Source organism: Malaclemys terrapin, chromosome 10 (genome assembly GCF_027887155.1).
Source record: "Malaclemys terrapin pileata isolate rMalTer1 chromosome 10, rMalTer1.hap1, whole genome shotgun sequence".
In the NCBI taxonomy this organism is placed as follows: Eukaryota; Metazoa; Chordata; order Testudines; family Emydidae; genus Malaclemys; species Malaclemys terrapin.
Genome location: NC_071514.1, coordinates 43,532,462 through 43,558,050, shown reverse-complemented (window position 1 = coordinate 43,558,050; position 25,589 = coordinate 43,532,462). Strand labels below are relative to the sequence as shown.

The 25,589-nt window shown below is 56.3% G+C and overlaps 1 protein-coding gene across 10 annotated transcripts in view; it reads left to right on the top strand.

Annotated features, from left to right (window-relative positions):
* The window catches only part of CELF6 (CUGBP Elav-like family member 6), a 237,552-nt gene that overhangs the window by 109,445 nt on the left and 102,518 nt on the right, over positions 1-25,589 (top strand). For all 10 annotated transcript variants that reach the window (XM_054042950.1, XM_054042947.1, XM_054042946.1 and 7 more), the window contains one exon: positions 21,025-21,073. In XM_054042950.1, the coding sequence (XP_053898925.1) occupies positions 21,025-21,073 (49 nt within the window). The remainder of the gene's footprint in view (positions 1-21,024; positions 21,074-25,589) is intronic.

Sequence of the window (25,589 nt, the reverse complement as noted above, 5' to 3'; positions counted from 1 at the left end):
GCCCAGGCCCCTTTGCACTCCCTCATTGGACACGTTCTCTGTCCTCTGGGCCAATTGGGCTCATTGGTCCCTGGCTCACCCTGCCCAGCATTGACCTGGGCTACCTGCCACAGGGATGCTCATTGGATCCCTGTGCCCTGGGCTCACAGGAGGAGAGAACAGATTTCTAAGAGCGGGAGCCCCAGATCTACTGAGCATCAGCCAAGCGCTGGGGGCAGCCTGAGCCCTGCTGGATTATCTGGGTTGGGTTGGCTCGCAGAGCCACCTCTGAGCGGTGCTGAGGCGGGGAATTGAGCTGTGACTGGAGAGCTGTCACACCTGTTTAAAGGAGCCGCTCGTCTCATTTGAATGGAAATGGAATTTTCTCCTGTTTGACATAAGCCAATTTGGATGAAAAATCAGAGAGCGAGGGGGTGGGGGCAGGGAGAGAAAGAGGGGATGCATGGAGAGGGGAGGGGCACAGAGAGAGAGAGAGGGACAGGTAGAGATGGGGGAAGCCAGCAGGAGGTGGGGAGGCAGGAGAGTGAGGAGGCAGCATGGCCTAGTGGTTAAAGCACCCGAGTGCGAGGCTTGGGGAGGGGGTTCTGCTCCCAGCTCCGCCCCTTTCTTGCTGTGTGCGTGTGAGCAGGTTACATGGGTTCTCAGATTGGGATTATGATGCTGCACTGGGTGGTGTGTCCCTGGGGAGGAAAAGAGGCCCCGCTTCTGCCTGGCCTCAGTGCACATGCTGGGGGTGTGATGCAGGTGTGTGAGGGTGTGTCTGGGAGGGTGCGTACACCTGTGTGTGAGTCCGCGGTACGAATGTGTGCAGGGATGTATGGATGGTACACGGGTGCATGCACATGTGAATTTGTGACGTGGGTGTGTTGCAATTGTATGTAGGGCCGTATGTGTTGTTCGTGTGGGTGTGGGTGCACATGCTAGTGTATGTTGCCAATGTTTGTGGGGGTATATGTATTGTACATGTTTGCATCTGTGCATGTGAGTGATGCAAATGGGTGTGTGTGTGTGTGTGTGTTGCGAAGGTGGCTGGCCCTGTAGCAGTGTGCAGTGTGTGTGTGTATGTAGCTGTGTGTGGGTGTTTGTGTTGCACATGTGTGTGATGCAAACATGGCTGGCCCTGTGTCAGTACTCTGTGTGTGTGTGGCTGTTTGTGTGTGTGTGAGATAAGGTGGCTGGCTGTGTATGTGTGTATGTGATGCGAATGTGGCTGGCCCTGTGTCCGTGTGCAGTGTGTCTCTCTGTAGAGGGTGATATATCAACAGGCAGCTTTCAAAAGAGAAGTGTAGGGACCAGTTCTGCTGTCAGTTACCCAGTGAGTTACTCCAGACTTGTGCCAGAGGATCCCATTAGCCCCACAGGAGATGCCGTCCCACGTCGTTCCGTTGGCCCATACAGTCATACAACATGGCCCTGGCACTTGCCACAGCTGGTGCTGCAAAGGACATTAAAAACTGCCCCGGCCCATTGTGACCTGCTTAGTTCCTGCTTGGCTCCCCCGTATCTCCTGTCCCAGCACGGGAGGGTTACTGCCTACATGCAGGATAGTCATCGTCAGGAGGTTCCCTCATGCCAGTGCTACAACGCTCTGTGTTAAGGATACGGGGCCTTCCACTGAGGGACCCTCTCAACTGGAGCCTCCCCTGCACAGTCTGGACAGAGGAGGAATCTGTCTGCCCAAGCAGCTGTGCAGCACATCTGCTGAGTCTCTTTTGCACGTGGTTTGCTCCTAGGTTGGGATGGAGTTTCCAGACGTTTCCAGCTCCCAGCCAAATCACAAGGGATCTTGCCATTATTTCCAAGCAGGTTCTGCTTTTTCATGCCCTGAGTCCCAAAGGATCCCACAGCACTTTATCACGTGATACAGCAATCCTTTCACCCAGCACTGTAAGGCAGCCACCTCTGGGGTGGAGCATCACAGCTGTTTAACAGTGCACCAGAACACTACAGACTATGAATTGAATACTACATCTTGAGAGGGGTAGTTAGGGAGGCAGAAAACTGGAATTTGGTCAGGACACTAGGGCTAACACCCAAAGATCCAGGAGATCTTTACTGAGCACAAATGGTGAGGCTGTCAGCTATAATATCCTAGTATAGGATTCACCAGTAAATGTGCTATACCAAGCCTATTAACCAATACATTGGCCTCTGTACCTGGCAGGTCTGTAGGACAGGGAACAGAACCCAGGTGGATGCTGGTGCCCACTGCATTTGTGCTGGGGGAGCTGAGAGCTGGAGTAGAATGGCAGAGTGCTGACTCACGGTGGCAAGAGATCTGCTCCTCATCACGCCCAAAGCGGGGATGGATTCTGCAGGAGATAGATGAGTTCTTCACGTCTCCTTGGTAGAGTCGTGAGCTGCTAATGGGTAGCTCAGCGCTGAATGGCCCGTCCCTCACCTGGTGATTTTGTCCTGCCTTCCAGCCTGGTGTTGCCCTCTCAATCAAGCTTTTAACCACTGGGGCATGACTACCCCAGCTGGCATATTCTGGGTGCTGCCTTGCATCCTGGAAAATGCAGTCCAGGACAGGAGGGCTGCCAGGATCCAGAGGAGCCTGGAGAAATGGATCATGGTTCAAAGAATAAAGCAAATTCCATGCACTGGATCAACCCACCCAGACGCACAGTGAAGCTCTGTTACATGACAAAGGAATAAGATTCAGTCCTGACCTGCAGCCCTTCCCAGCTTCTCCAGCCCTGGGCTCCATCCCAGACAGCTCTGCCAGTGCCCCTCACTCCTGACCCACAGCCCCCCTGCTATTCCAGTTCTGGGCTCCCTGGACATCTTCCACAGCACAACCCTTACCTGTCCGACCGCCTGGGGCTGCATCTTAGCACCTCGCCCAGTGGCATGATGGGTAATTTAAGTGAAACTTTTGAATAGCTGGTGCTTTGGTTCATCCAGCTTGTCTTAAAGTTCAGCTTGGATAAAAGGGAGGGAGGAGAGATGCAGCTTCCCCCTCCCCCCCCCCAACCAGAGCAGTATCTTCAGATAGTGTCCGTTCCCCCCGGCCTTCTTTGGCTGGATGCTGCAGTGCTGTTCTGGACAGCATTCTGTTCTGGAGGGGGACATCTGGGCCACCTCCTGCTTCGGGGGTGGGGCCTGAAATAAAAATGGGAAAGTCTGGTGGGATCCCAGCTGGAGCAGTGGAAAGGGAAAGTGTGTGCGTGTGTGTGTGTGTGTGCGTGTGCATGTGCGTGTGTGTGCATATGTTGGGGGAGAGTGATCTGAGTTTATGTGAGCCTTAAAAAAGGGCAGAGCTAGTTTGAATAAGGCTCTGCTCACACCGGTATAATGATTAATTATTGTTTAATAATTTCTTGCAAAGCACATGCAACTCCCCTTCGCTCTGTTGCACTCGGCGCCTCTCAGAAGCATGACCAATTAATGATTATTATGTACTGGATAGTTAGTACCTGGCCCTGTGTCCTGTCTCCAACTGGCCAGTGCTAGGTTCTTCCGAGGAGGATGGAAGCCACCCTGCAATGGGCAGCCTGTGATCGTTCGTATTGTCCCCCTTTATCCTCCCTCTGTGGCGAGATGGGTGACCAGACCTGAACACAGCACCCCAGGCGAGGGCTCCCCATTGGTTTGCAAACAATTGTTATCATGGGGCCAATCAGATTTCCCCTCCAAGCCCTCATATGCCCTGGAGTCAGTGCGCCTGGACCCCGGGCTTAGCTCCGCCATGGATCTGGTGTGTGAGATGGGGTGAGTTACTTGGCCTCTCTGAGCCGCAGGTGCCCACGAGATCCCACTGACCCCCTCCCAGGGCTGGGGGGAGATCGAAGGAATGTTTGTGAGACTCTGGGGGATTCTGGGATGAAAACCTCCAGGACTGGGTCCATCCCTGCTCCAACTGCACTGGCTTCAGTGGCGTTCCCAAGCCGGCCTGTTGTTACTATTTCAAAAGGCTCAGGCCTAGATTCTCCTTGTGCCTAGGTGGCGCTCAGAGGCAGGGATGGGCAGAGCTGGCTGGGATCCCTGATCCTGTGCTACCCAATCCCAGTGTAAGTGAGGGCAGCTAAGGAGCTGCCGAAACTTACACCAATTACACCAGGTCCTGCAGTGACCGTACGTCAGCCAAGGATACCGTACTCTGCTCCCCTCCCCGTCCTTCCCCTATGCTGGGCGGGCACGGCTGTGCCAGCTCCACCAGCTGGATGCCAGCAGTGAACTCCTCTTTCCAAGGGCTCTGCCTGCCACCTCCATCCAGAATACAGCCGCTTGGCAGGGCCAGGACATCACAGAGCCAACCCGAGAATCCCTGTTTGCTTCCGGAGTCATTTCCTGTTGGTGGGGAGAGGCGAGAAGGGGAGCTATCTTTTTGACTCCCCTCCCCCCCTTTTAGAAGTCCTCATGAGCCTGGCAGCACGCACAGTCCTTGGGTAGGTTAGTCAGTCCCTGCAGTTCAGATCACGCAAGTCGGCTTGACATTTACAAACATCAGACAGTCCCAGAGAATCAATAGAGTTTAATAAGCACCGGGCAAAGACGAGAGACCCGTCACAATGACATTCCGCCGCTCTGTAAATGTTATTCGAAATCATACTCACAGGATTTTTATTCCATGCAGCGTAGAGCGGCAGGGCTTTGGGAATACGTCCCATCAAAGGCCATTTCGCTGGGAACTGTGATGGGGTGGTCGGCGAGGAGCTCAGCCAGCCTCCCGACCCTGCCCCCCTTTGTACAATGTGTGTATTGCCACCATGCTTCATTGCACTGGGGGAGGCCAGCAGCTCCTGAGAGTGTCACCCAGGCAGTCAGCTGGTCTCCTTGGCCAGGGGCCTGGTGGAGTTGGGATGGAGACATCAAGCGTTGGGTGTGGAAGTGGCAGAGTGCTCCTCGGATGGGATTCCTCCAAGAAAGGGAATAATGGTGACAACATCAGGGTGAATGAGCTCAAGCCTGCAAGGTGCAGAATGTGCCCGCAGCATGAAGCTCAACCCCCTCCGGTGGCCTCCGGGGGAGCTGCTGAGCACCCACTGTCGACACACGGGGCCAGCTCCTCCAAGGGGGCACGTGGGGCCAGCTCCTCCGAGGGGGCATGCAGGGCCAGCGCCTCTGAGTGGGGTACGCGGGGCCAGCGCCTCCAAGCGACTTGGGCTCCTAACGTCTATTGCCTGGTGAGGCTTTCTGTGCCTTGCAGGGCGAGCGGGGGAAGGGGTGCAACACTTTTCAGGGTGACCTGAGGTGTCTGGGGGGATTCGCTAGCACCCGCTGACGGCACGAGGGAGTCTTGTCTGTGCCCGCCGGGGGCGACTCCCAAAGCTACCCGCTGCTGCCAACATGAGCCCTCCACACCAGGCTATGGGCAGCCCCCCTTTTCCTCTGCAGGCTAGCAACAGGCACCCCACCTGGTCACGCTTGAGTGCCCACTTCCCACTCCGTACACCGATCCGTTGCCTCCACCTCACTCCAACCCTGTCCGTCGCACAAGACGCTAAGCTGTGGTTGTAGTGAAATGTACCAATGCTGGTAGATCTGGAGGGGTTTGCTCGGGGCGCTGGTAGATCTGGAGGGATTTGCTGGGGGCACTGGTAGATATGGAGGGGTTTTCTGGGGGTGCTGGTAGATCTGGAGGGGTTTGCTGGGAGTGCGGGCAGATTTGGAGGGCGATGGCCTGTGTTGGGCGGGCACCCTTCCCCACCAAGCAGAAGGGCTTCGGGCATGGACAGTACTGGCCATGGGAGCCCGTAGCTCTCCAGGTACCAGCCGGCGAGCCCAGCAGGCGGGCTGGGTGAGTGAGTGAAGGAGGGAGCGTCCCGCAGGGAGCTGGCATGGCTGGGGCTGGGAAGCGCTGCTGGCTGGAGCTAGCTGTGAGCTGGAAGAAATGCCTAGAGATATTGAGGAGCAGGAGCCATGGGTGAACAGGGCCCCCAGCATGGTGCTGGGGGTAGGGGGCTGATTACTGTACAATAGCAGACTGGAAAAACGTTCCTATGTGGAACTGCACCTGTGGGGGTCTGTGCGACAGGGTGGAACCCTGCTGGCATCTCTGGCTGCTGGAGTTTAATCAGTTCAGTTTAAATTAGCTCCCAGAGCAGATTTTCTCCTGGTTTCAGGAAAGCAAGCTGGGGTCCGAAGGTGCCACGTGAACTACACGAGTTGGCGTATGGCAGTCATGGACCGGGTCACCAGGCCTATTCCCATTCCCAGAGGCAGAACTGCATGCCCTCCGCTGATCCCCGTCGCCTTCTTGCACGGCCTAGGAAATCAGGAAAGGAGGCTGCTAGCTCCCGGGGCGGGCCCCCCACTGGAGAAGCCTGCCCTTCATGGGGGCCTGATCATTCAGGGCCTTGTCCAGAGCATGTGACAGAATCAGTGCTGAAACCCAGAGCCAGAGGGGACTACGGAGACATAAGAAGAATCAGTTGCTGTTAAAGGGTAGCAGGGTGGAAGGTGACTGCGGACCCTGCCACCCTGGAGGGTGGGGAAGGAGCGGGAGGGAGCTCTCCCAAGGATACTGTCTATAGGAGGAGGTGTGCCTGTGAAATACATTGGGAGCCCATGCAGCGAGAGCCAGGCCGCAGCTGGAGCCTGCTGGAGCAGGGAGGCGTGATGAGCTGCTGGGAGTGACTGGGCAGGGATGGCCTCACCAGTGTAAATACCCCGTGTGTCTGTGGCATGGCCACAGGAGTAGGGAATGGAAAGGCGGGAGCCAGGAGATGCTGGGGCCATTGGTCAGCACCTGCTAACATCCTGGAGTGAGCCATTGAGCTGAGACTGATGACTGGCCTGGAGACAGCAGCTCTGACAGGACCCAGCAGAGCTTTTCATCTGGAATGGATTGTGCCAGAGGAGCCTGACCTCTGCTGAGCAGCGTAGGGACAGGGGATCGCAGCGGTGCCATCCAGCTCGGCTCCCCGAAAGTTCCCCACACACCACGGAGACCAGTGAGCCTCTGGCTTCCTGCCCACCCCGGCTGTGAACAGTGCACAGGGCCCGACAGAACACTAGAGGGGTGTCACATTTGCCTCCCAAGGTGGGGTGGGGCTGGGAAATCCCTGTCCGTGGCACACAGTGCCCCTCCGACAGACAAGCTTTGTGTCCCATGGTCTCCCTGCACTGGCATGGGACGGGGTGCCTGGGCTTGAGGCTGCTCCCGTGGAAGGGGTGGGTGGATAGCCAAATTTTGGGTCAGGAAGGCATGAACCCTTCCCACCCCCTCCTTCCAGGGTATTGACCAGGGCTATAGTGGGCATGCTACCACTTTGTTCTGAGCACGGAGCAGGTGTTGTCTGCTAGAATCCAGTTGGCATGTGCTAAAGAATCAGTTTCCCTGTGATTGAGGATTGTGGTTGATGGACTTCAGTCCTCTCCCCTCCTGGCCCCCTCTGCCCCCACTGACCAGCCTGCCAGCCTCCACCACTGCCTGACCCAAACTGTGCCTGCTCCACCCTGGCTTCCTCCCTGTACTGCCAGCATGTGTTGTACGAGCCCCTCCAAGCTGTTCCGAGCTCAGCCTGGTGCTGGCAGGTTGCTTCAATCCACACTGTGGCTCTGATGCCGCTTTGGTTCGGGGCTCATGCTCCTGTGCCGTACTCCTGCAAAGCAGGTACTGCCACCGCCTGGGGGACCCTGGTAATTGGTTAATGGAGCCCCTGATCAGTTGCATTTGCCTGGCTGGCGAGGTGGCGAGCGGGCTCCTGTCCAGCTCAGCGGCAGCCTGAAAGGAACAACAGCAAATTAGAAACCCCGGAGTCATTTCTCACACCCTGGCATGTCACAGCCCCAGCTGTGGGGCTTCCTGCCGAACAGGAAGGGACAACTCCTGGGGGAGGCCCAGGCCTCTGTCAGTGAGGCTAACACATGGCAGGCTGTCTCTCCCACCCAGCCCAGAGGGGTTGTGGGAGGGAGGTGTGAGTATCAGCGTGGGTGCAGGTGTGGTACACACTGGGGTCAGTTCTGTGCCCGCTCTGTCTGCGTGCGTGCATATGTTTCGCCCCAGGTGTGGCTATAGATGTAGGGCTGTGTGTTGGAGGTTGTACTGGGCTATGGCAGTGTGTGTCGGGTTATGTGTTGTGGTGATGGAAGGAGGCCCGTGCCCATTGCGGTGCCAGCTGCACTCGGTTCTCTGCCCCTCTCATGGTCAGCAGCACCGATTAGCAGCTCACAAAGTCAATTGTTCAGCTGTGACTGTCTCCTGGGTTACCATAGCTACCATCCTAAGCACATGGCATGTCTCCAGGGCAACGCAGGGGAAGCATGCTCTGTTGCCGGGGTAACCAATATAATTGTAGTGCTTTTAGGAAGAAGGGGGGTTAAAGAGAAAAAGGAGGCGACAGCACGAAATTGCTGGCTGGGGCAATGGGTGGGAAGGGCGCCCAGCACACACAGGGCTGGGTGTGGGGCAGGGGTGGGCGGGCATAGGGCAGTGGGCATGGAGACAGCCCCTGCCGCACTCTGGATTGGAGCCAGGGATGTCCACAGCGGTGGGTGATCAAATGTTCCTCAGTCCCCGGCCCCAAGGGAATCAGCCACATTCTGGTGCTAGGGGGGAGGGGTGCACGCCCTGTGCAGGGGGCGCTCTGCTCTCTGGGGGGCGCGGGGTACAGCAGGCAGAGGGGTGGGAGTGAAATGGGGTCGCAGGTGTCAGTTGCAGTAGCCCATTTCCTTGTGAAAACCCCATCTCGGCAGTGGGCAGCCTGAGCCAGGAGGCCAAGGCCTGAATGGGCCAGGAGACCCAGTGCCCCCCTCACAGCCTCTAAGGGGGGTCCCTGCAGTGCAGGGTTGAGGCACACCAGCAGAGGGAAAGGCGTGAGGCACATGATGTCCCTGTCCTGGGGGTGATCAGACGCCTTCCTTCCACAAAGACCTGGACACACCCATGGGCGCACACCCCTCGGCCACGCTGACACACCCAGCGGGGGGCATCTACAGGACACATACACATCCATACAGGCACACCCAGACGGAACACACCAGGACACACACACACACACACACACACAGGCACACACAGACGGGACACACTTACAGAACACACACATATAGGCACATCCAGATGGGACACACCTACAGAACACTGGCTGGGATGATTTAGTTGGGATTTGGTCCTGCTTTGAGCAAGGAATTGAACTAGATGACCTCCTGAGGTCCCTTCTAACCCTGATATTCTATGATTCTATGAACACACACACACACACCCATACAGGCACACCCGGACAGGACACACCTACAAAACACACACACACACATACAGGCACACCCAGATGGGACACACCTACAGAACACACACACCCCATATAGGCACACCCAGAGGGGACTCACCTACAGGACAGATGGACCCATACACCTGTACAGGCATATACAGCGTGGAGCACATGTCCAAACTTAAAGAAGTATGGGCTGGATGAATGGACTGTAAGGTGGATAGAAAGCTGGCTAGATTGTCGGGCTCAACGGGTAGTGATTAATGGCTCCATGTCTAGTTGGCAGCCGGTTTCAAGCGGAGTGCCCCAAGGGTCGGTCCTGGGGCCGGTTTTGTTTAATATCTTTATTAATGATCTGGAGGATGGTGTGGACTGCACTCTCAGCAAGTTTGCAGATGACACTAAACTAGGAGGCGTGGTAGATACACTAGAGGGTAGGGATCGGATACAGAGGGACCTAGACAAATTAGAGGATTGGGCCAAAAAAAACCTGATGAGGTTCAACAAGGACAAGTGCAGAGTCCTGCACTTAGGACGGAAGAATCCCATGCACTGCTGCAGACTAGGGACCGAATGGCTAGGTAGCAGTTCTGCAGAAAAGGACCTAGGGGTCACAGTGGACGAGAAGCTGGATATGAGTCAACAGTGTGCTCTTGTTGCCAAGAAGGCTAACGGCATTTTGGGCTGTATAAGTAGGGGCATTGCCAGCAGATCGAGGGACGTGATTGTTCCCCTTTATTCGACATTGGTGAGGCCTCATCTGGAATACTGTGTCCAGTTTTGGGCCCCACACTACAAGAAGGATGTGGAAAAATTGGAAAGAGTCCAGCGGAGGGCAACAAAAATGATTAGGGGTCTGGAGCACATGACTTATGAGGAGAGGCTGAGGGAACTGGGATTGTTTAGTCTCCAGAAGAGAAGAATGAGGGGGGATTTGATAGCAGCCTTCAACTACCTGAAGGGGGGTTCCAAAGAGGATGGAGCTCGGCTGTTCTCAGTGGTGGCAGATGACAGAACAAGGAGCAATGGTCTCAAGTTGCAGTGGGGGAGGTCCAGGTTGGATATCAGGAAAAACTATTTCACTAGGATGGTGGTGAAACACTGGAATGCGTTACCTAGGGAGGTGGTGGAGTCTCCTTCCTTGGAGGTTTTTAAGGCCCGGCTTGACAAAGCCCTGGCTGGGATGATTTAGCTGGGAATTGGTCCTGCTTTGAGCAGGGGGTTGGACTAGATGACCTCTTGAGGTCCCTTCCAACTCTGATATTCTATGATTCTATGATTCTATGAAACTCCACAACCATGTGCATGCACAGAGTTACCCCGCACACCCCCATAACTGGCAAATGACAACACTCACACACTACCAAGGGCACAAGCCAACACAGCCGAGCCCCTCCCAGCAGCCAGAGAGTCACGGGGGAAGGACTGTCCTGATTTGTATTTCATCATAGGAGCAGCGCTGAGGGCAGCTTGACCCCCAACCCATCCCGCATGCCAGCGGGAAGCATAGGATGCCGCTGAGGCACCTTTCTGGCTCGAGTACTGGGGAGCACTTGGCAAAGCAAGGAATCAGACGGTACCCGGGGGCCATGCAGCAGCTGTTCTGCACTGGCAAAGGGCTGGCATGCAGCCTGGGCTGGCCCAGGACCAAGTGCCCCTCCCCTGTCTCCCAAGCGAGGACCCTGCTGGGGGGATTCAGCCGGTGTTCAGAAAGGGAGCACAGATACACTGGGGCTGGGGGAGCATGTGCTCCAGAGAGGGAGAGAGAGTGGAGGGGCAGGGAGAGATTTAGGAACTGGAATGAATGGTCTTATCCCAGGATGGCCTTTATCTGGGACTCCCTTGGAGTGGTGGGCAGGATTTGCCAGCTCCCCTTCCGGGACGGTACAGGGAGCGGCACGTCGTCCAGGCAGCATAGCTCCAGTCGTCCCCACAGAGTTCCACGTGCCCTTTGGCCGGGCATCAGAAAAGCTGGGCATCCCATCAGCCACCTCCACGCGGAGCAGGGCAGGAACTGGTCAGTGCTCAGCTGGGCTGGAGGGAGGGGCAGGCTGCCAAGAGCCAGCGGCCAAGCGGAGTCGCACCACTGAGCTCTGGGGAGATCCTCTGGCTCAACACCAGTGTAACCCCAGTGAGGAGCTGGCCCAAAGGACTTGCTAGGCTGGGTCTCTTGGTAGCAGCTGGGGAGCTTCAGGGTCTGGAAAACGAGGGTCTTGGCTCATGTTGGGGGGGCCCGAGGAGTGTGTGCGGGGGACGTCCCCATGCTGGCTGCATCCCCCCTGTGAGCTCAGGGACAGGGGCAAGGGGGGATGCAGCAGCATTACTGACGTCAGCAGCATTACTCTAGATATACACCAGTGTAACTTGGATGTGAATCTGGCCCTTTGCATCTGATGTTACCTTATGGGCCTGAGGAACGCCCTAATCTGATCTTGTGTACACTGCTTACTTTAATGGAGTGACTCCTGATTTCCAGGCTCCACTGTGGGAGCCTCAGTCTATAACATGGGAACCCTGCATGTGAACACGTGTGTTGGGTTGAGTCAGGGAGCAGCGTTCGATCGGGCCTTAGTGCAAACATGAGCACCCAGGGGCTGGGCTGGGCTGGGCTGCCCTTCAGGGGCCGAGTTGAGAACTTGGGCTTTGAATGGTCAGGTCCCTGCAGGACTGAGAGCCAAAGCCCGAAGCATGAGTGGCCGGCTGTATTAGCCTGTCCCACTCGTGAAGGAGAATGGGGACCGAGAAGGCAGATGGGCCAGTTGTTCTGCCCTGATGGCCTTCCTCTGTCTGTTCAGTGCCCCGGGAAGAGCCCTTGGGTATCTCCAGGGGATCTCGTCACTCCAGGTGGGCTGGGTCCTGCACCCATCCACGCCCTCTCCCTCTCCTGTGCCCTCCTTCCCTTTGCTCTCTTCCCCTCCCTGTTCCTCTGATCTCCATTTCTGCCCCAGGTCTGGCCTGGCCCCAGAGCTCCCTTGCACACCCCAGGTGTAGTCAGCACCAGAACCTCTGTGGCTCTGCCAGGTGTGGCTGAGGTTAGCTCCAGTCAGGTATGTTACACACGGCACCACCTAGTGGCTGAACAGTACAACACAGCTTAACATCCCATTAGAGTTCCTCCTCCTTTCTTTTCTCTTCCCTCCTGGCTCTCTCCACAGGGCCGGCTCCAGGGTTTTGGCTTCCCCAAGCAGCCACCAAAAAAAAAAAAAAAAAAAAGCCGCGATCGCGATCTGTGGCGGCAGTTCGGCGGAAGGTCCTTCGCTCCTAGCGGGAGTGAGGGACCGTCCACCGAATTGCCGCCGAATAACTGGACCTGCCGCCCCTGTCCGGAGTGGCCGCCCCAAGCACCAGCTTGCCAAGCTGGTGCCTGGAGCCGGCCCTGTCTCTCCACTCCCCTCCTTTGCTAGTTCCTCATTTCCCTCTTCACTTCTCAACTTCTTCTGGCTCTTCTTCTCTCCATCCCTTTTCCATTGTCTCCACCTCTCCACCCAGAGCTCTCCTCTCTCTTCCCCCGAGCCAAAAAGGACCAGCAAGTGGCCATGCGAGAGTGCTGCCGAGCCGGGGCATGGCCCAGCGCTTGCAGGGAGAGTGGAGCCTCTGAGCTGTGGTGCTGAGCTCCCGGAGCTACATCCTCCCACAGTAATGAGGCACAGGGCTTCCCGGGAGAGGGGCCCCCGCCTGCCTCTGAGCTCCAGCTGGGGGACACTTTTTCAAAGAAAAGATTTTTCATCTGAAAAACAAGTTCTCATTAAAAATAGCAGATTTCATGGGGGAAAAATTACTTTCAATGAAAAATATTGGGGGGCTTTCAGTCATCCCGCCCAAAAGCCCCAAACAACCCTGGATGGTTTGGGTGGGGATTGGGCAACTGAAAACCAAATTTTCAGGTTTGTTTGTTTGTTTGTTTGTAACAAGACCCAAATATTTGCCACAGAAAAGAAAAAAACCCCAAACTCATAACCCTGGCAGCTCTGGGCTGGGCACCTCCTAGGACTGACTGAGCCAGTTGAGGCTTAGCAGTGCTGCCAGCTGTCGCGGCTCTGTCAGGACACTCGGGATACGTGGCGTTGGTCTCAGAGCCCAGCTCCGGCCATCCTGTGACTGCAAATCTCGGCTTTCGTTCCAAAACAACATTTCTAATTCTTGTGGTGGCAGAGAAAGACCTGAAAGCCTGGCCGCAGAGAACCTGACCACTAGGATTTTTATTTTAGATCTCACACTTTTTAAGCCACTCCCATGATATTTTGGGGGCTGGCTACTGATGTTGGCGGTTGGCAGGGCTCAGGCCAAGAAGTCAAGGGGGGTTAGACACCAATGAAAGTTGATGTGAGTTGGGTACTAGATCCCTTAGGACCCTTTGGAACTCCTGGCCTTAAACTATTAAGCCAGTGCTGTTGCATGGGGCTTGTATGTCCCTAGAGAGAAATGGTTCTGCACACTATGCCAGGGAAGGCTCTCCTGGGCTTAGCACCATGGCACAGGCCTGCCCTCTGCCCTCCATCCAGCCCAGGACCCTGGAACTGAGCAGACCCAGTCTCCACACCGTGCAGGGAGAGGGGTGTAGCGGTCTGGGAGTGGCAGGTGTATGGAACGTGGCAGATCAAAGGGCTGCTGGTGCCTTATCCACTCTGGGAACAGGGAGGGGATGTGGCAGGGACCGAAAGGCAATCCCTCAGCTGCTGCCAGGTGGGTCTTTAGGAGCGTGGGGTCACACATGGATGCCCGCATGGCCTGAGGGTTGTGAGGTCCTGCTCTGCACACTGCAGGGATGAGCTGGATGATCAGAAGGTGGGATCCTCGACTCTAGATCACTGATTACACTGAGGAAGAAAGGAGACGGGAAGGTCAGATTGCATGGTCTAGTGGGCCCCGCTGGCCGGCAGGGCTAGGAAAGGCTGAAGACCTGGCTAAGAGCCCCACCAGGCCAGGGTTTACTGAGCTTTCTGCCCATCCACTGCATGAGAACCGAGACCCGGGTCCTCCCTGACCCCAGGTGGGTGGCAAGGGCCTGGCTGCAGGGCCAAACCTTCCCTGCAGCTCCAACAGGCTTTGTCTTCCCTTCTGTGCTAGCCTGCTGGGCTGCCTCCTGGGTGCTAGCACACAGGGGTGCCCCTCTGAGGGGTCCTGTCCTGTGAAGAAAAAGCCCAGGCAGAGCCCACGGGAGAAGAGAATGTGGCAGCCAGTGAGCAAGTGATGGGAACTGGCCCTGGAAGTGCCCCTTGGCCAAATGTGCGTCATTCTCCAGAGCCACCCTACCCCATGGGTCCGGCTGGAACAGGGGCTCCAACAGCTGACCCATGAGCTGTGTTGGGGGGGACAATGCAGGTGAATGGGACCTGCACCCAGAGTGTTCTTTTGGGGGAGACCCCTGAACTGTCCCCTGCTGTCACTGGCAATGCCCCGATCCCTGTGGACGGACCCCAGGGAGAGCAGCAAGGGCCAGAGCCTGCCAGGCCCCAGGGCAGCACATGCTTGGAGCTGGATTTCAGCCGCCTGAGGCTGGGATTCGGGGTCTGGATGGTCCTGTCCTCTATCCATCCCTGTGGGGCTTCCCCCATCAACACCCACCCCAAGTGTAATGGGATGCTAAACTGCAGTACACTGTTCAGCCCCAAGGGGATGCTGTGCATAAAGTACCTTATTTAAGGCAACCTGGGCCATAGCTGGGCATGAAAGGCACTGATGCTGAGCACAGCTGGGGTGGCTCAGCGAGATCTGGGACAGTCCGGAGCTGGTACCGGGCCATGCCAACAGGGAACAGTGGCTCCTCCAGTCACCAGTGTGTCGCTGTTTGTTGTTTGTCAGAGCAGCAGGCCTTGCCCAGCTGATCTCAGTGCCCCTGGGCAGAAGGTGGGCTCCCCAGGGAGGGAGGGGGACCTGGCAGGCCAAGCCCTCGCCCTTCCTGCGGGTACAGAGGAGCGTGGAGATACTGCAGGTGACAAGCTGGAACCGGGGCTCGTAAAAATTCCCCTTGGTGTCAGTTTGACTAATTTGTTAGTCTTATCGCTGGCAGGATCTGCTGGGCCCGGCCCAGGCACAGGCCATAAAACTAATGTAGTGAGGCAGCAGCCCGGCATAATGATGGGTACGGCTCACCGCCTGGAACAGGCATTAGCTTTATGAACCGGGGGGTAATTGAAAGGAAATATTTGTCATTGGGCTCTGGCAGAGGAGAAGTTCACAGGAAACTTTGTGGCTGCAGCTGCCTCGGCCCTGGCCTGCCGGTCGCCTGCCCACCCAGATGTGCAGGAGGCCTGTGCAGGTGGGTGGTTGGAGAAGGGCACCCGGGAACCATCCAGGCACACTTGTGTCTAAACAACCACTTCACAGCCCTTCTGGCGCTTAGCTCAGTCAGGCTGCAGACCCGTTCCCAGCCCGTGTCTCTCCCTCAGAGGGGCTCAGCAGAGGCTCCGGGGGGATGAGCAGCTAGTGGTGCTGATTTACGACAGGTCTCCACTGACACCCCCAGCCCTGACTATGCAGCTAATGCTGGACCTGCAGCCCTCCACACTATCCCAGTCTATTCCTGCACTCCCCTAGCCTACAGTCTCCCGGCTAGCCCAGTCCTGACACCCCCTCCCCGCCCAGCTCTGCCAGGGCCTCTCAAGCCCAACTCGCAGCACCTTGGGTTTGTCACCGTTTCAGTCTTGTAATGCAGGAAAAGAGCCACAACCCAAAGCTGGAGCTGGTCTGGAAGCCCAATTAGAAACCCAGTAGGGGGTTTCTATGAATCTTGATGCTCTAAGGTCGAGCTGGGAGCCCTTTCTCTGATCTTCCCCCGCCATTATCAATCATCCAAAATCCACCCCGCAGAGGAAATCCACTGCACTCTCCAATGATATCTAAGCCTCCAATGTGCCCAGCCACCTCCCCCTTTCTGGGCTGATCTCCCCCATCAGCTGCAAGTACTCAGACCAGCTGCCCAGCAGGTAGCCGACTGCAGTGTGACCCATGCGGCTGTGTGCGATTGTGATGTTGTGGACGTGTCGTGTGGTTGTGTCAGGTGGGGCAGGCAAGATGATGGATGGGAGATGCCACCATCCTTTCATCTGTCATTCTGACGAGACCAAGGAATGTTAATTGACTTTAATAGCCAGCAAATGACATCAACAATGTTTACTAATACGCAAATCAGTTAGGGAGATGGATTGGCAGGAGTGGGGCTGCCGGGTTCTTCAAGCAGCAATGCAGGCAGCAAGTCAGGCAATGTGGAGAGCAGCATTTGTCCAAGGATTCCTGCTGCAAAATGCAGACACCTCTGGGGTGAACAGGAGCAGCCTTCCCACAGCACTGCTTCCCTTCTTGACACTTTAGGTTGCATGTTGCCTCTGGGCAGGGGTGGGATTAAACCAGCAGACTGTCCCCCATCTCCCGCAGAAGGGGCTGAGAACCCCAGTGGGGCAGGGTTCGCGCCCTGGGAGAAGAGGCAGAGGGGTCAGCCTCCAAACCTGTGGATCTCCTAAGATTCATACGGATCTTGGCAGACAAGTGCCTAGCGGCCCTGTGTACTCGGCTTGAAGCCTCCCCTATTCTGGAGCTTCCTGTGTGCACACTGCTCAGCTGAGAGGGGAAACTTGCCTGGTCTGTTTCACATTTGTCCCTGGTCAGTTTCACCTCTGGCGCCCCTTCCACTTAGTGTAGAGGGTTGAAAAAATCTTCCTGCCCAAAAATGGGGTTTAACTGGAGTTTCCATGAAGGAAAATGTCAGTTTTGGTGACATTTTTCATTTTGTTTTTCAAAAGCCCACAATGTTGGGATTGGGGGGGGACACTACTGTCTGTGGTTGGACACAGTCTAGCGCTAGCACAAAGTTGTTGCACTGGGGCTTCCAGCACTTCAAGGGACCTTCTAGAACTGAGAAACAGAGACTGGCCTGACCCAGCCCCCAGCATGCCAAGCCTTGGGCACACGCACCACAGCCGTCAGCAGGGCCAAACCCTGGTCTTTCAGCCCCTTGGGCTAAAGCACAAACCCAGCTGGCTGTGAGCCACCTGGTCTAGCCTCTATGACCAGCCACTAACAAGTGCCCTGGTCCCGGCAGCACACAACACTCCCAAGCTTGCAGGCTGCTGAGATCTGTTCATAGTATAGTTTATAAATTCCGTATTCTGGACCGGTGGGGTCCTTGGAAACTAGGCAGGCATGCACTGTGGGGAGCTCCCCTGCCTGGAGAGCAGGCAATGGAGTAGATCACCTAAGTCTGTTCCTGCTTTGCCGTCTCCGTGGGAGCATGGTCTCTTTCTGGCTGGCTAGGTGGACAGCACCACCAGGCCCGGCTCACTTCACAGGGGCTGCCCTGGGTGTGTTTAACAAACAGCTTGGGAGACCTGGACTGAATTCCCTGTGTGAGACAGGGGTGGCTGTTCTGCTTGGGCGAAGTGCTGGGAGAGCTGGAATTGGATCTGGAGCTGAATCTCCCCCCTAGTCTGTGGGGTTCGCTCCCTTAGTCTGGGCACATCCCTGTAGCTGTCGCGGAGCCACGGAGAGCAGCCGCGAGGTCAAAAGTTATTTGTAGGCAGACGCTGAGCTGTGTGCTGCCATGCCCTGGGAACCCGGGCTGTGCTGTGTCCCCCAGGTCATTACAGTTGTAATTGGCCTGACCAGCCATTGAACCACAATTAAATAGGAACAAATGTCTGAGACACTCCCCCCTTCCATCCCCGGGGGTCACTGAGTGCAGAACACAAGGCAGGCCGTGCAGGCAAGGGCAGGTATCTCTGTCTCCCTTTTGTAGTGTTCCCCCAGTTCATACTGCCGGGCCAGGCCCCTGCTGCCTCTAATTGGCAGGGTCACAGTCACAGCCTCAGCACAGAGCTTTTAACAGGCTTCCCCTTCACCCTCCTCCTTGTTAGCCCTAACGCTCACCAGCTACCAGCACCCGCCTCATGGGCACAATCCAGGCCATGGACTTTTTCCCCACAGCTCTGTGCTGACATGGGGAATCGTGAGATGGCTGGAGCCTACCCCCAGCAGCAAGGCCAGAGGGGCAGGAAACTCCCTGTTGGGAGCTCCCCTCCAGCTGCTTGGGGCCTATGGCCAAGACAGCCTGCCCTGGCACCAGCAGCCTGGCCTCGGTTCCTTTTGGGATGGGTGGTGGGGTCACCTCCTGTGTGCATGCTTTACCAGCAGCCTATCCAGGGTGAGGGTGCAGGGGCCTGCCTGTGATGGAAAGCCCCTGAGAGCAGCCAGGCTAGGGGATGGTCAGTGCTAGATGGTCCAGGCTGGGCTGCTGATGCAGTTCCACCTGCTGCTACGTGGGGCAGCGGGGCACCAGGCTCAGGGGGACCCTGTGCTCCCTGGCCAGAGAGGGCGCTAGTGTGCGACACCAAGGCTCCGTCCCTCAGAGCAGCATCACTCAGGGAATCCTAGGGAGGGGAGCAAAGCTGCCCAGAGGAGGGGCCTGCAGCATCACCCAGGGAGTCCTACTGATGGGAGCAGAACTGCTCCTTAGCGACCCCGCTGGCCAGGCTGCCCGAGTGCCCCAGCCCCACTGCAGTGGGGCTTGTGGCATGACTGGGCCTGAGGTTGCTGGCTCCTCATACAGACGGTGGGTGTCGCCCTTGCCTAGGGATCACTCAGGTCAAATATCGGGACGTGTCGGGGGTGGGGCGTGGTGGCATGGGGGGGGGGGGGCAGGACAAAAAAAAAAAGGTGGCAGAGCAAAAAAAAAACAAACAACACCACACACACACACACCACAAGCGCTGGAGGGAGGCCCAGGAGACGCAGGGGAAGCGCGGGGCCAGAGTGAGTGGGAGTCCGGCCTGGCCCCGAGCGCAAGCAGGACTCAGTTGGGTGGTAGGAAGAGTAGGGAGCAGCCCGCGGGGCCAAGCGGCGGCTGTTCTCCCCCCCAGGCAGCGGGACTCGGGAGCAGCCGCTGCTGCAGCTCCCACTGCCGCGGGGGGAGGAAGTGGCTGATGGCTTCTGGGGCCCGAACCCCCCGAAGCCGGGGCCTGCTGCGGGGACCCAGCAGCACGCACGCTGCGCCCAGCCCCTGGCCAGTCGTGTCTGGACTGGCTGCCCAGCTGGTGCAATCCCGCGGTGGCCCCGAAGTGGGGGCAGCAGGCCCCAACTCCCCCGTCCCGCTCAGATCCTGCAGGGGAACAAACAGGGCTGGGCTGCCGATGCCTCCGCCCCGGGGCCGCCGCGGGATAGCACCAGCTGGGCAGCCCAGACGCGACTGGCCAGGGGCTGCGCGCAGCGTGCACGCTGCTGGGTCGCCGCAACAGGCCCGGACTCGGGGGGTTCAGGCCCGGGCGCCAGGGCTGCAGGCGCCAAGCTTGGCCATCAGACGCTTCCTCCCCCCGCAGCAGTGGGAGCTGCAGCAGCGGCTGCTCCCAAGTCCCACTGCCCAGGGGAGGAGAACAGACGCCACCTGGCCCCACGGGCCGCCCCCCTACTCTCCCTACCGCTCGACTGAGTCCTGCCTGCGCTCGGGGCCAGGCCGGACTCTCACTCACCCCGGCACCGCGCTCCCCCTGCGTCTCCCAGGCCTCCCTCCAGCGCTTGTGGAGGGAGGAGGAATGGCGAGCATGGGGAAGAGGCGGGAATTCGGGGAAGGAGCCAATGGGGGAAGGAGGGGGCGGAGTCAGGGCAGGGGAGGGGTGCGAGCACTTCCGGGCTCCGGAGTATTTGCTTGTTTGACCAGTGTCCCGACCTAACACTGGTCGGGACGCGGGACAAACAAGCAAATATCGGGACAGTCCCGATAAAATCGGGACATCTGGTCACCCTACCCTCTCCCCACATCTGCGCCCCCATCACTGACCTGCCCTCCCACTCTCTCCTGCCCCAGCTCCTTGACCCCCAGTGAAGCGGCCAGGCCAGGAGCTGTCAGAAGGCCAGGCCCTGATGAAGTTAATCATTATCTCCCTTAATCCTGCCAGTAATCCCTGCGAGCTGGGGAGAGTTTAACCTAATGTTCTCTGGCTGCCTGTGAGGAGGGCGCCTTGTGCCAGTATAAGGGCCAGCACCTTAGATCCAGCTGGGCCAGGGGGCGGGGATGGCTAGCCGGAGATCCTGCTTTGCCATGCTGCATTGGGGGGGGGGGTTCCACTCCCATTGCACCTCCCCCACATTGGGTGCTGTCACCCTGTCTCCCATTGTCCTCACTGGACAGAGTCACTGACCCAGCTCCTCCACCTGCTCCATGGACTGGTCCCTGCCCTCCAGAGGGGGAAGTGGGAGGGGCACAGCACAGGGCCTACCGCTCAGTCCTGTGGTGCATTAGTCAGGTAGGGTCGCTCAGTAGAGGCAGAGGTGGGAAATATTCTTGCTGTTCCCCCTCTAGAGTGACTGTTGGTAGGTGTGAGCTGATACCCCCCACCCACCCACGTCCGCCTGATCCCGAGGCCAATCCTCAGGCAGGTTCTCTGGCCAGTGTCTCCTTTTGGTCTCTGCCCCAGGACACCCTGCCTACCTCTCCGTCCAGCAAGAGGCTCCGATCCCATTTGCAGCCCATCTGTCCCTCTGTCCCGTCAGCATCCCTGGGGTAGAGCTGGCAGAAGCTTGTCCTATTCCCTGTGGCTCTACCCTGGCCCCTGTGAAGTCAATGGGACGTTTGTCATTCAGTGTAGCCGGGATGTCAGCGTCCATCCTAGCTAGGCCCATAGATCCAGGGCCGGCTTCCTGATGACTGAGCTGGGGGGATCTTTCTTTCTCTCTGATACTAACACTCCCCATCTGGGCCAGTTGCGTGGAAATCCCCAACTGGACAGCTGTGCCCACTTGGAACAGATCATGCCGGCGGCTCCTGCTTCCAAGTGTCCACCCAGTAGCCACCCACCCTTCATCCTCTCCCGCCTCCCCAGCCAACAACCCATCCATGCCTGCAGACTCTAACCACGCTGCTCCTCGTTTTGTTTTGCAGATGAATCGCCCCATCCAGGTGAAGCCGGCGGACAGCGAGGGCCGAGGAGGTAGTTGTCTTTTGAATACATACCCATGTGTCTTGGCTGGCTGCTCTTGCTGGGTTAGCTGCTTGCACAGTGCAGGGAAGGGCAAGGACTCACTATGCTCTTCTATTTCATCCTTCTCCCCCCCAGGGCATTTGTCTGTCGCATAGGGCCATGGAGAGCAGGGAGAAGGGATCTTACTGGTCTGCAATGATTAAAAACCCTTCAGAACCCGTGCTTCTGGCCCTGACAATTTGTGGTGCCTATAAAGCACGTGGGAGGTGGTTTATCATATAGGGAACTGCTCAGGCACTCTAGAGAATATCTAATCTAATCTATCTATCTATCCCCATACACCCCTTCTATCTAATCTATCTATCTACCTATCAGCGGGGGGTCTGGGTATCAGGGGGGTCTGGATGCATGGGGGTTGGACAGACGAGGGGCAGCTCTCCGTACAGTGACCCCTCCTCCTGAGGCTGAGAAGCAATGGGGGCAGGAAGCAGGGGAGAGGGTGTGAAGCTTCCTGCAGCCGGGGAAGATTTCTGGGGTTGTGTTTGACCCGGCCCTGGCCTGGCTGCTCTGGGCAGGAGAAAAGAAAGTCCCATCCTCCCACGCCCCCAGTCCAGAACTAGCATCTGAGTCCAGCACAAGATAGGAGCCACCAGCTGGAATGTCCGCAGCCTCCCCCCATCCCCCGCAACAATTTACCTCTCCGCTAGCTGCTCTGGGCATCCAAACTTTGATTTAGTTGGGGATTGGTCCTGCTTTGAGCAGGGGGTTGGACTAGATGACCTCCTGAGGTTCCTTCCAATCCTGATATTCTATGATTCTATGAACTGATACGCCCACACTGCCGGAGAGGGCTGTGTGACCGCTCTTGTGGTTTCCCTTTGCTTGACCATCATTTTCTGCAGGGAAGCAAAGAAACCTGGAGGGGACATGAATGCAGCATGCGCACAGTGGTGCAGAATTCCCCCAGGAGCAGATGGTCCCTGCCCCAAGGAGCTGCCCAGCAAAGTAAAGAATGAAGTCCATTAGCTGGGACTTGGTAGCAGGCTCATTAACCTGCTTGCTAGAGGAAGATAGAGACCCATTGCAGTAGCCAGGGCTGCATCAGCTAGTGCACATGTGTTCTGTAACTGGGGGCAGTTTGACTGGCCTTCTGCTCTCATCTGCCCTCATAAAATGGAGCCAGCTAGTAGCTGCATCTGTTGGTAGCTTCCCCTGAAGGGGCCTGGGCTTGGCAGCTGGATGGCTCTGGCATAGAGAGTATACTTATAAAGTTTGCGGATGATACCAAGCTGGGAGGGGTTGTAAGTGCTTTGGAACATAGGATTAAAATTCAAAATGATTTGGACAAATTGGAGAAATCGTCTGAAGTAAATAGGATTAAATTGAATAAGGACAAATGCAAAGTACTCCACTTAGGAAGGAACAATCAGTTGCACACATACAAAATGGGAAATGACTGCCTAGGAAGGAATACTCCAGAAAGGGATCTGGATGTCATAGTCGATCACAAGTTAAATATGAGTCAACAATGTAACGCTGTTGCAAAAAAAGCAAATATCACTCTGGGATGTAGTAGCAGGAGTATTGTAAGCAAGACACAATAAGTAATTCTTCTGCTCTACTCCATGCTGATTACGCTTCAACTGGAGTATTGTGTCCAGTTCTGGATGCCACATTTCAGGAAGGATGTTGACAAATTGGAGAACGTCCAGAGAAGAGCAACAAAAATGATTAAAGGTCTAGAAAACATGACCTATGAGGGAAGATTGAAAAAACTGGGTTTGTCAAGTATGTAAAAGGTTGTTACAAGGAGGAGGGAGAAAAGATGTTCTTCTTAACCTCTGAGGATAGGACAAGAAGCAATGGGTTTAAATTGCAGCAAGGGAGGTTTAGGTTGGACATTAGGAAAAACTTCCTGTCAGAGTGGTTAAGCACTGGAATAAATTGCCAGGGGAGGTTGTGGAAGCTCCATCATTGGGCATTTTTAAGATCAGATTGGACAAACACCTGTCAAGGATGGTCTAGATAATACTTAATCCTGCCTTGAGTGCAGGGGACTGGTCTAGATGACCTCTCGAGGTCCCTTCCAGTTCTATGATTCTATGCCCATAGAGATGCCTACCCCTAGAGCCAGGAGGTTGTGACTGGCTGCAGGACTGTGCCTGGCACAGAGGCTTAGAGCAACTTTGGGGTTCATTTTGCTTGGCCAGGAGGTTGCTTGAAACTGACCCTGTGACGATGAGGTTCTGGCGGGACCCAACTGAGAGTGCCAACTCAGGACAAATTGCTTTAACAGGGCAGTTACAGCCCAAGCCTGGGGTTTTTCCACCTCTAAGGCAAACCAAACCAGCCAGACTAAGAGGACTTCGGTCTCATCCCACTGGCTAACCACAAGTCTCACAAGCAATTTCCTTAGACACTCCAGTTTCCCAGTATCACCACCAGTGCCACTCGTTATGGGGACAAATGGTTATGAAAACCAATACCCCAATAAAAGAAAAAAGGTTCTCCCGATCCCAAAGGACCAAGCCCCAGACCCAGGTCAATATACAAATCAGATCTTACCCTCAAATCAGGCTGTTGCCAATCCCTTAGAATCTAAAATCTAAAGGTTTATTGATAAAAGAAAAAAGATAGAGATGAGAGTTAGAATTGGTTAAATGGAATCAATTACATCCAGCAATGGCAAAGTTCTTAGTTCAGGCTTGTAGCAGTGATAGAATAAACTGCAGGTTCAAATTAAGTCTCTGGAATACATCCCCCACTGGGATGGGTCCTCAGTCCTTTGTTCAAAGCTTCAGCTTGTAGCAAAGTCCTTCCAGAGGAATGAAGCAGGACTGAAGACAAAATGGAGATGAGGCATCAGCCTTATATAGTCTTTTCCAGATGTAAGAACACCTCTTTGTTCTTAGTGTGGAAAATTACAGCAAAATGGAGTCTGGAGTCACATGGGCCAGTTCCTGCATACTTTGCTGAGTCTGAAGGCATATTTGCCTTCTCTCAATGGGTCCATTGTATAGCTGATGGTCCTTAATGGGCCATCAAGCAGGCTAGGCAGAGCTAATCCCAGTTTGTCTGGGATGTCACCCAGAAGCATAGCATAAGTTTGCCATACAGACAGTATAGAGCCAATATTCATAACTTCAACTACAAAAGTGATACACACATATAGACAGCATAATCATAACCAGTAAACCATAACCTTGTCTTAGACACCCCATTCGACCCCCTTTATACAAGATTTGCATGCCACTACAGGACCTTGGTTGCAACAATGATCTATATGGTCCCAGTTTATGTCAATAATGTCACAGACCCCCACTTACACCCCAGCACCCTAACTGGATAGAGAGCTGAACTGTCCTTGGTGTATGGGCTGGGCTCCGGGCGGCGCATGGCTGATGGCTAGCAAGCAGCACCCAAACGCCTGTGCCCTACAGTAGGTGTGTGCTGCAGGTGGCCTGGGGCATGCACATGTAGGACTCAGCTCAGTAAGAGCTGGGGGGACCGAGGGCCAGAGGCTCTCCAGAGGGATTGCTGGACTAGGGGAGCCAGAGAAAAACTGACCCATAAGGGCTGTGGGAAACTTGCAGGCCCATGTGTGTGCTGAGCCCCATCCAGGTGGATAAGAGCTCTGTGTACATAACAGGTCTCAGCTCACCCAGTTTAAGGGCCCTGGTGCATTGGGATGGCAGGGGAGGGAGGGGAGAGAGGCTGGGGGCACGACCAGATGGGGTAAGGAGGAAGCAGAGGCTGGAGGAGATCCAAGCACATGAGGGAGGGGCTGGAAGCTTGGGGGGAGACCTGGGCAGAGGAGGGAAGAGGTAGAAGTTAGATGAGGCTGGGGGAGAGCTGGGGGGGCAGAGGTTGGGGAGATGAGGTCTGGGTTTGCTGGAGTGTTGATGGTCTCTCTTCGCTGCAAGATGCTGGTTCAGAATGTGCTAACTGAAGGGGAGGTGCCCGAGTGGCGTTCCCCAGCACATCCTGTTCACGTGGCTCCGCCAGCCATGACCCGGGGCTCCACAGGCTCTCTATTACACTGAGTCACAGGGCCCAGGGCCATAGATCTTATGTCACCACTCTACTTCAGTTTCCCCTCTGTAGAGCAGGGACTATCCTGCTAGCCCTGCCCCCCAGGGGGCTGTGGGTGCCAGGAGACCCTTGGGAAGTGCTCTTGTTCTTTGTTTTGCGTCTCTCAGTGCAAAGGCTGGGCACCCTCCAGCTGACACCAGTGATTAGCTCCCCTCCCCCAAGGCTAGATTCCAGGCCATAGGAGAGGGAGCCCCATGGGCAGAGCTCTGCCCCGCTAAGCCCCCATCACCTGCCCAGGCCCGGGGGTGATGTACAGGGAAGCTGCAGGCACCACTGCCAGGGCTCCAGCAACTGCCTGCAAATTACACGGGTGCCACTGCACCCCATCCATTACCGGCCAGCGTGTGGGGAGGGGACAAGGGGGCAGAGCTGGGGATCTGCCAGGCCAGTGAGCAGACACGCCGGAGCTAGGCCTTCGGTATGACAAACGGGG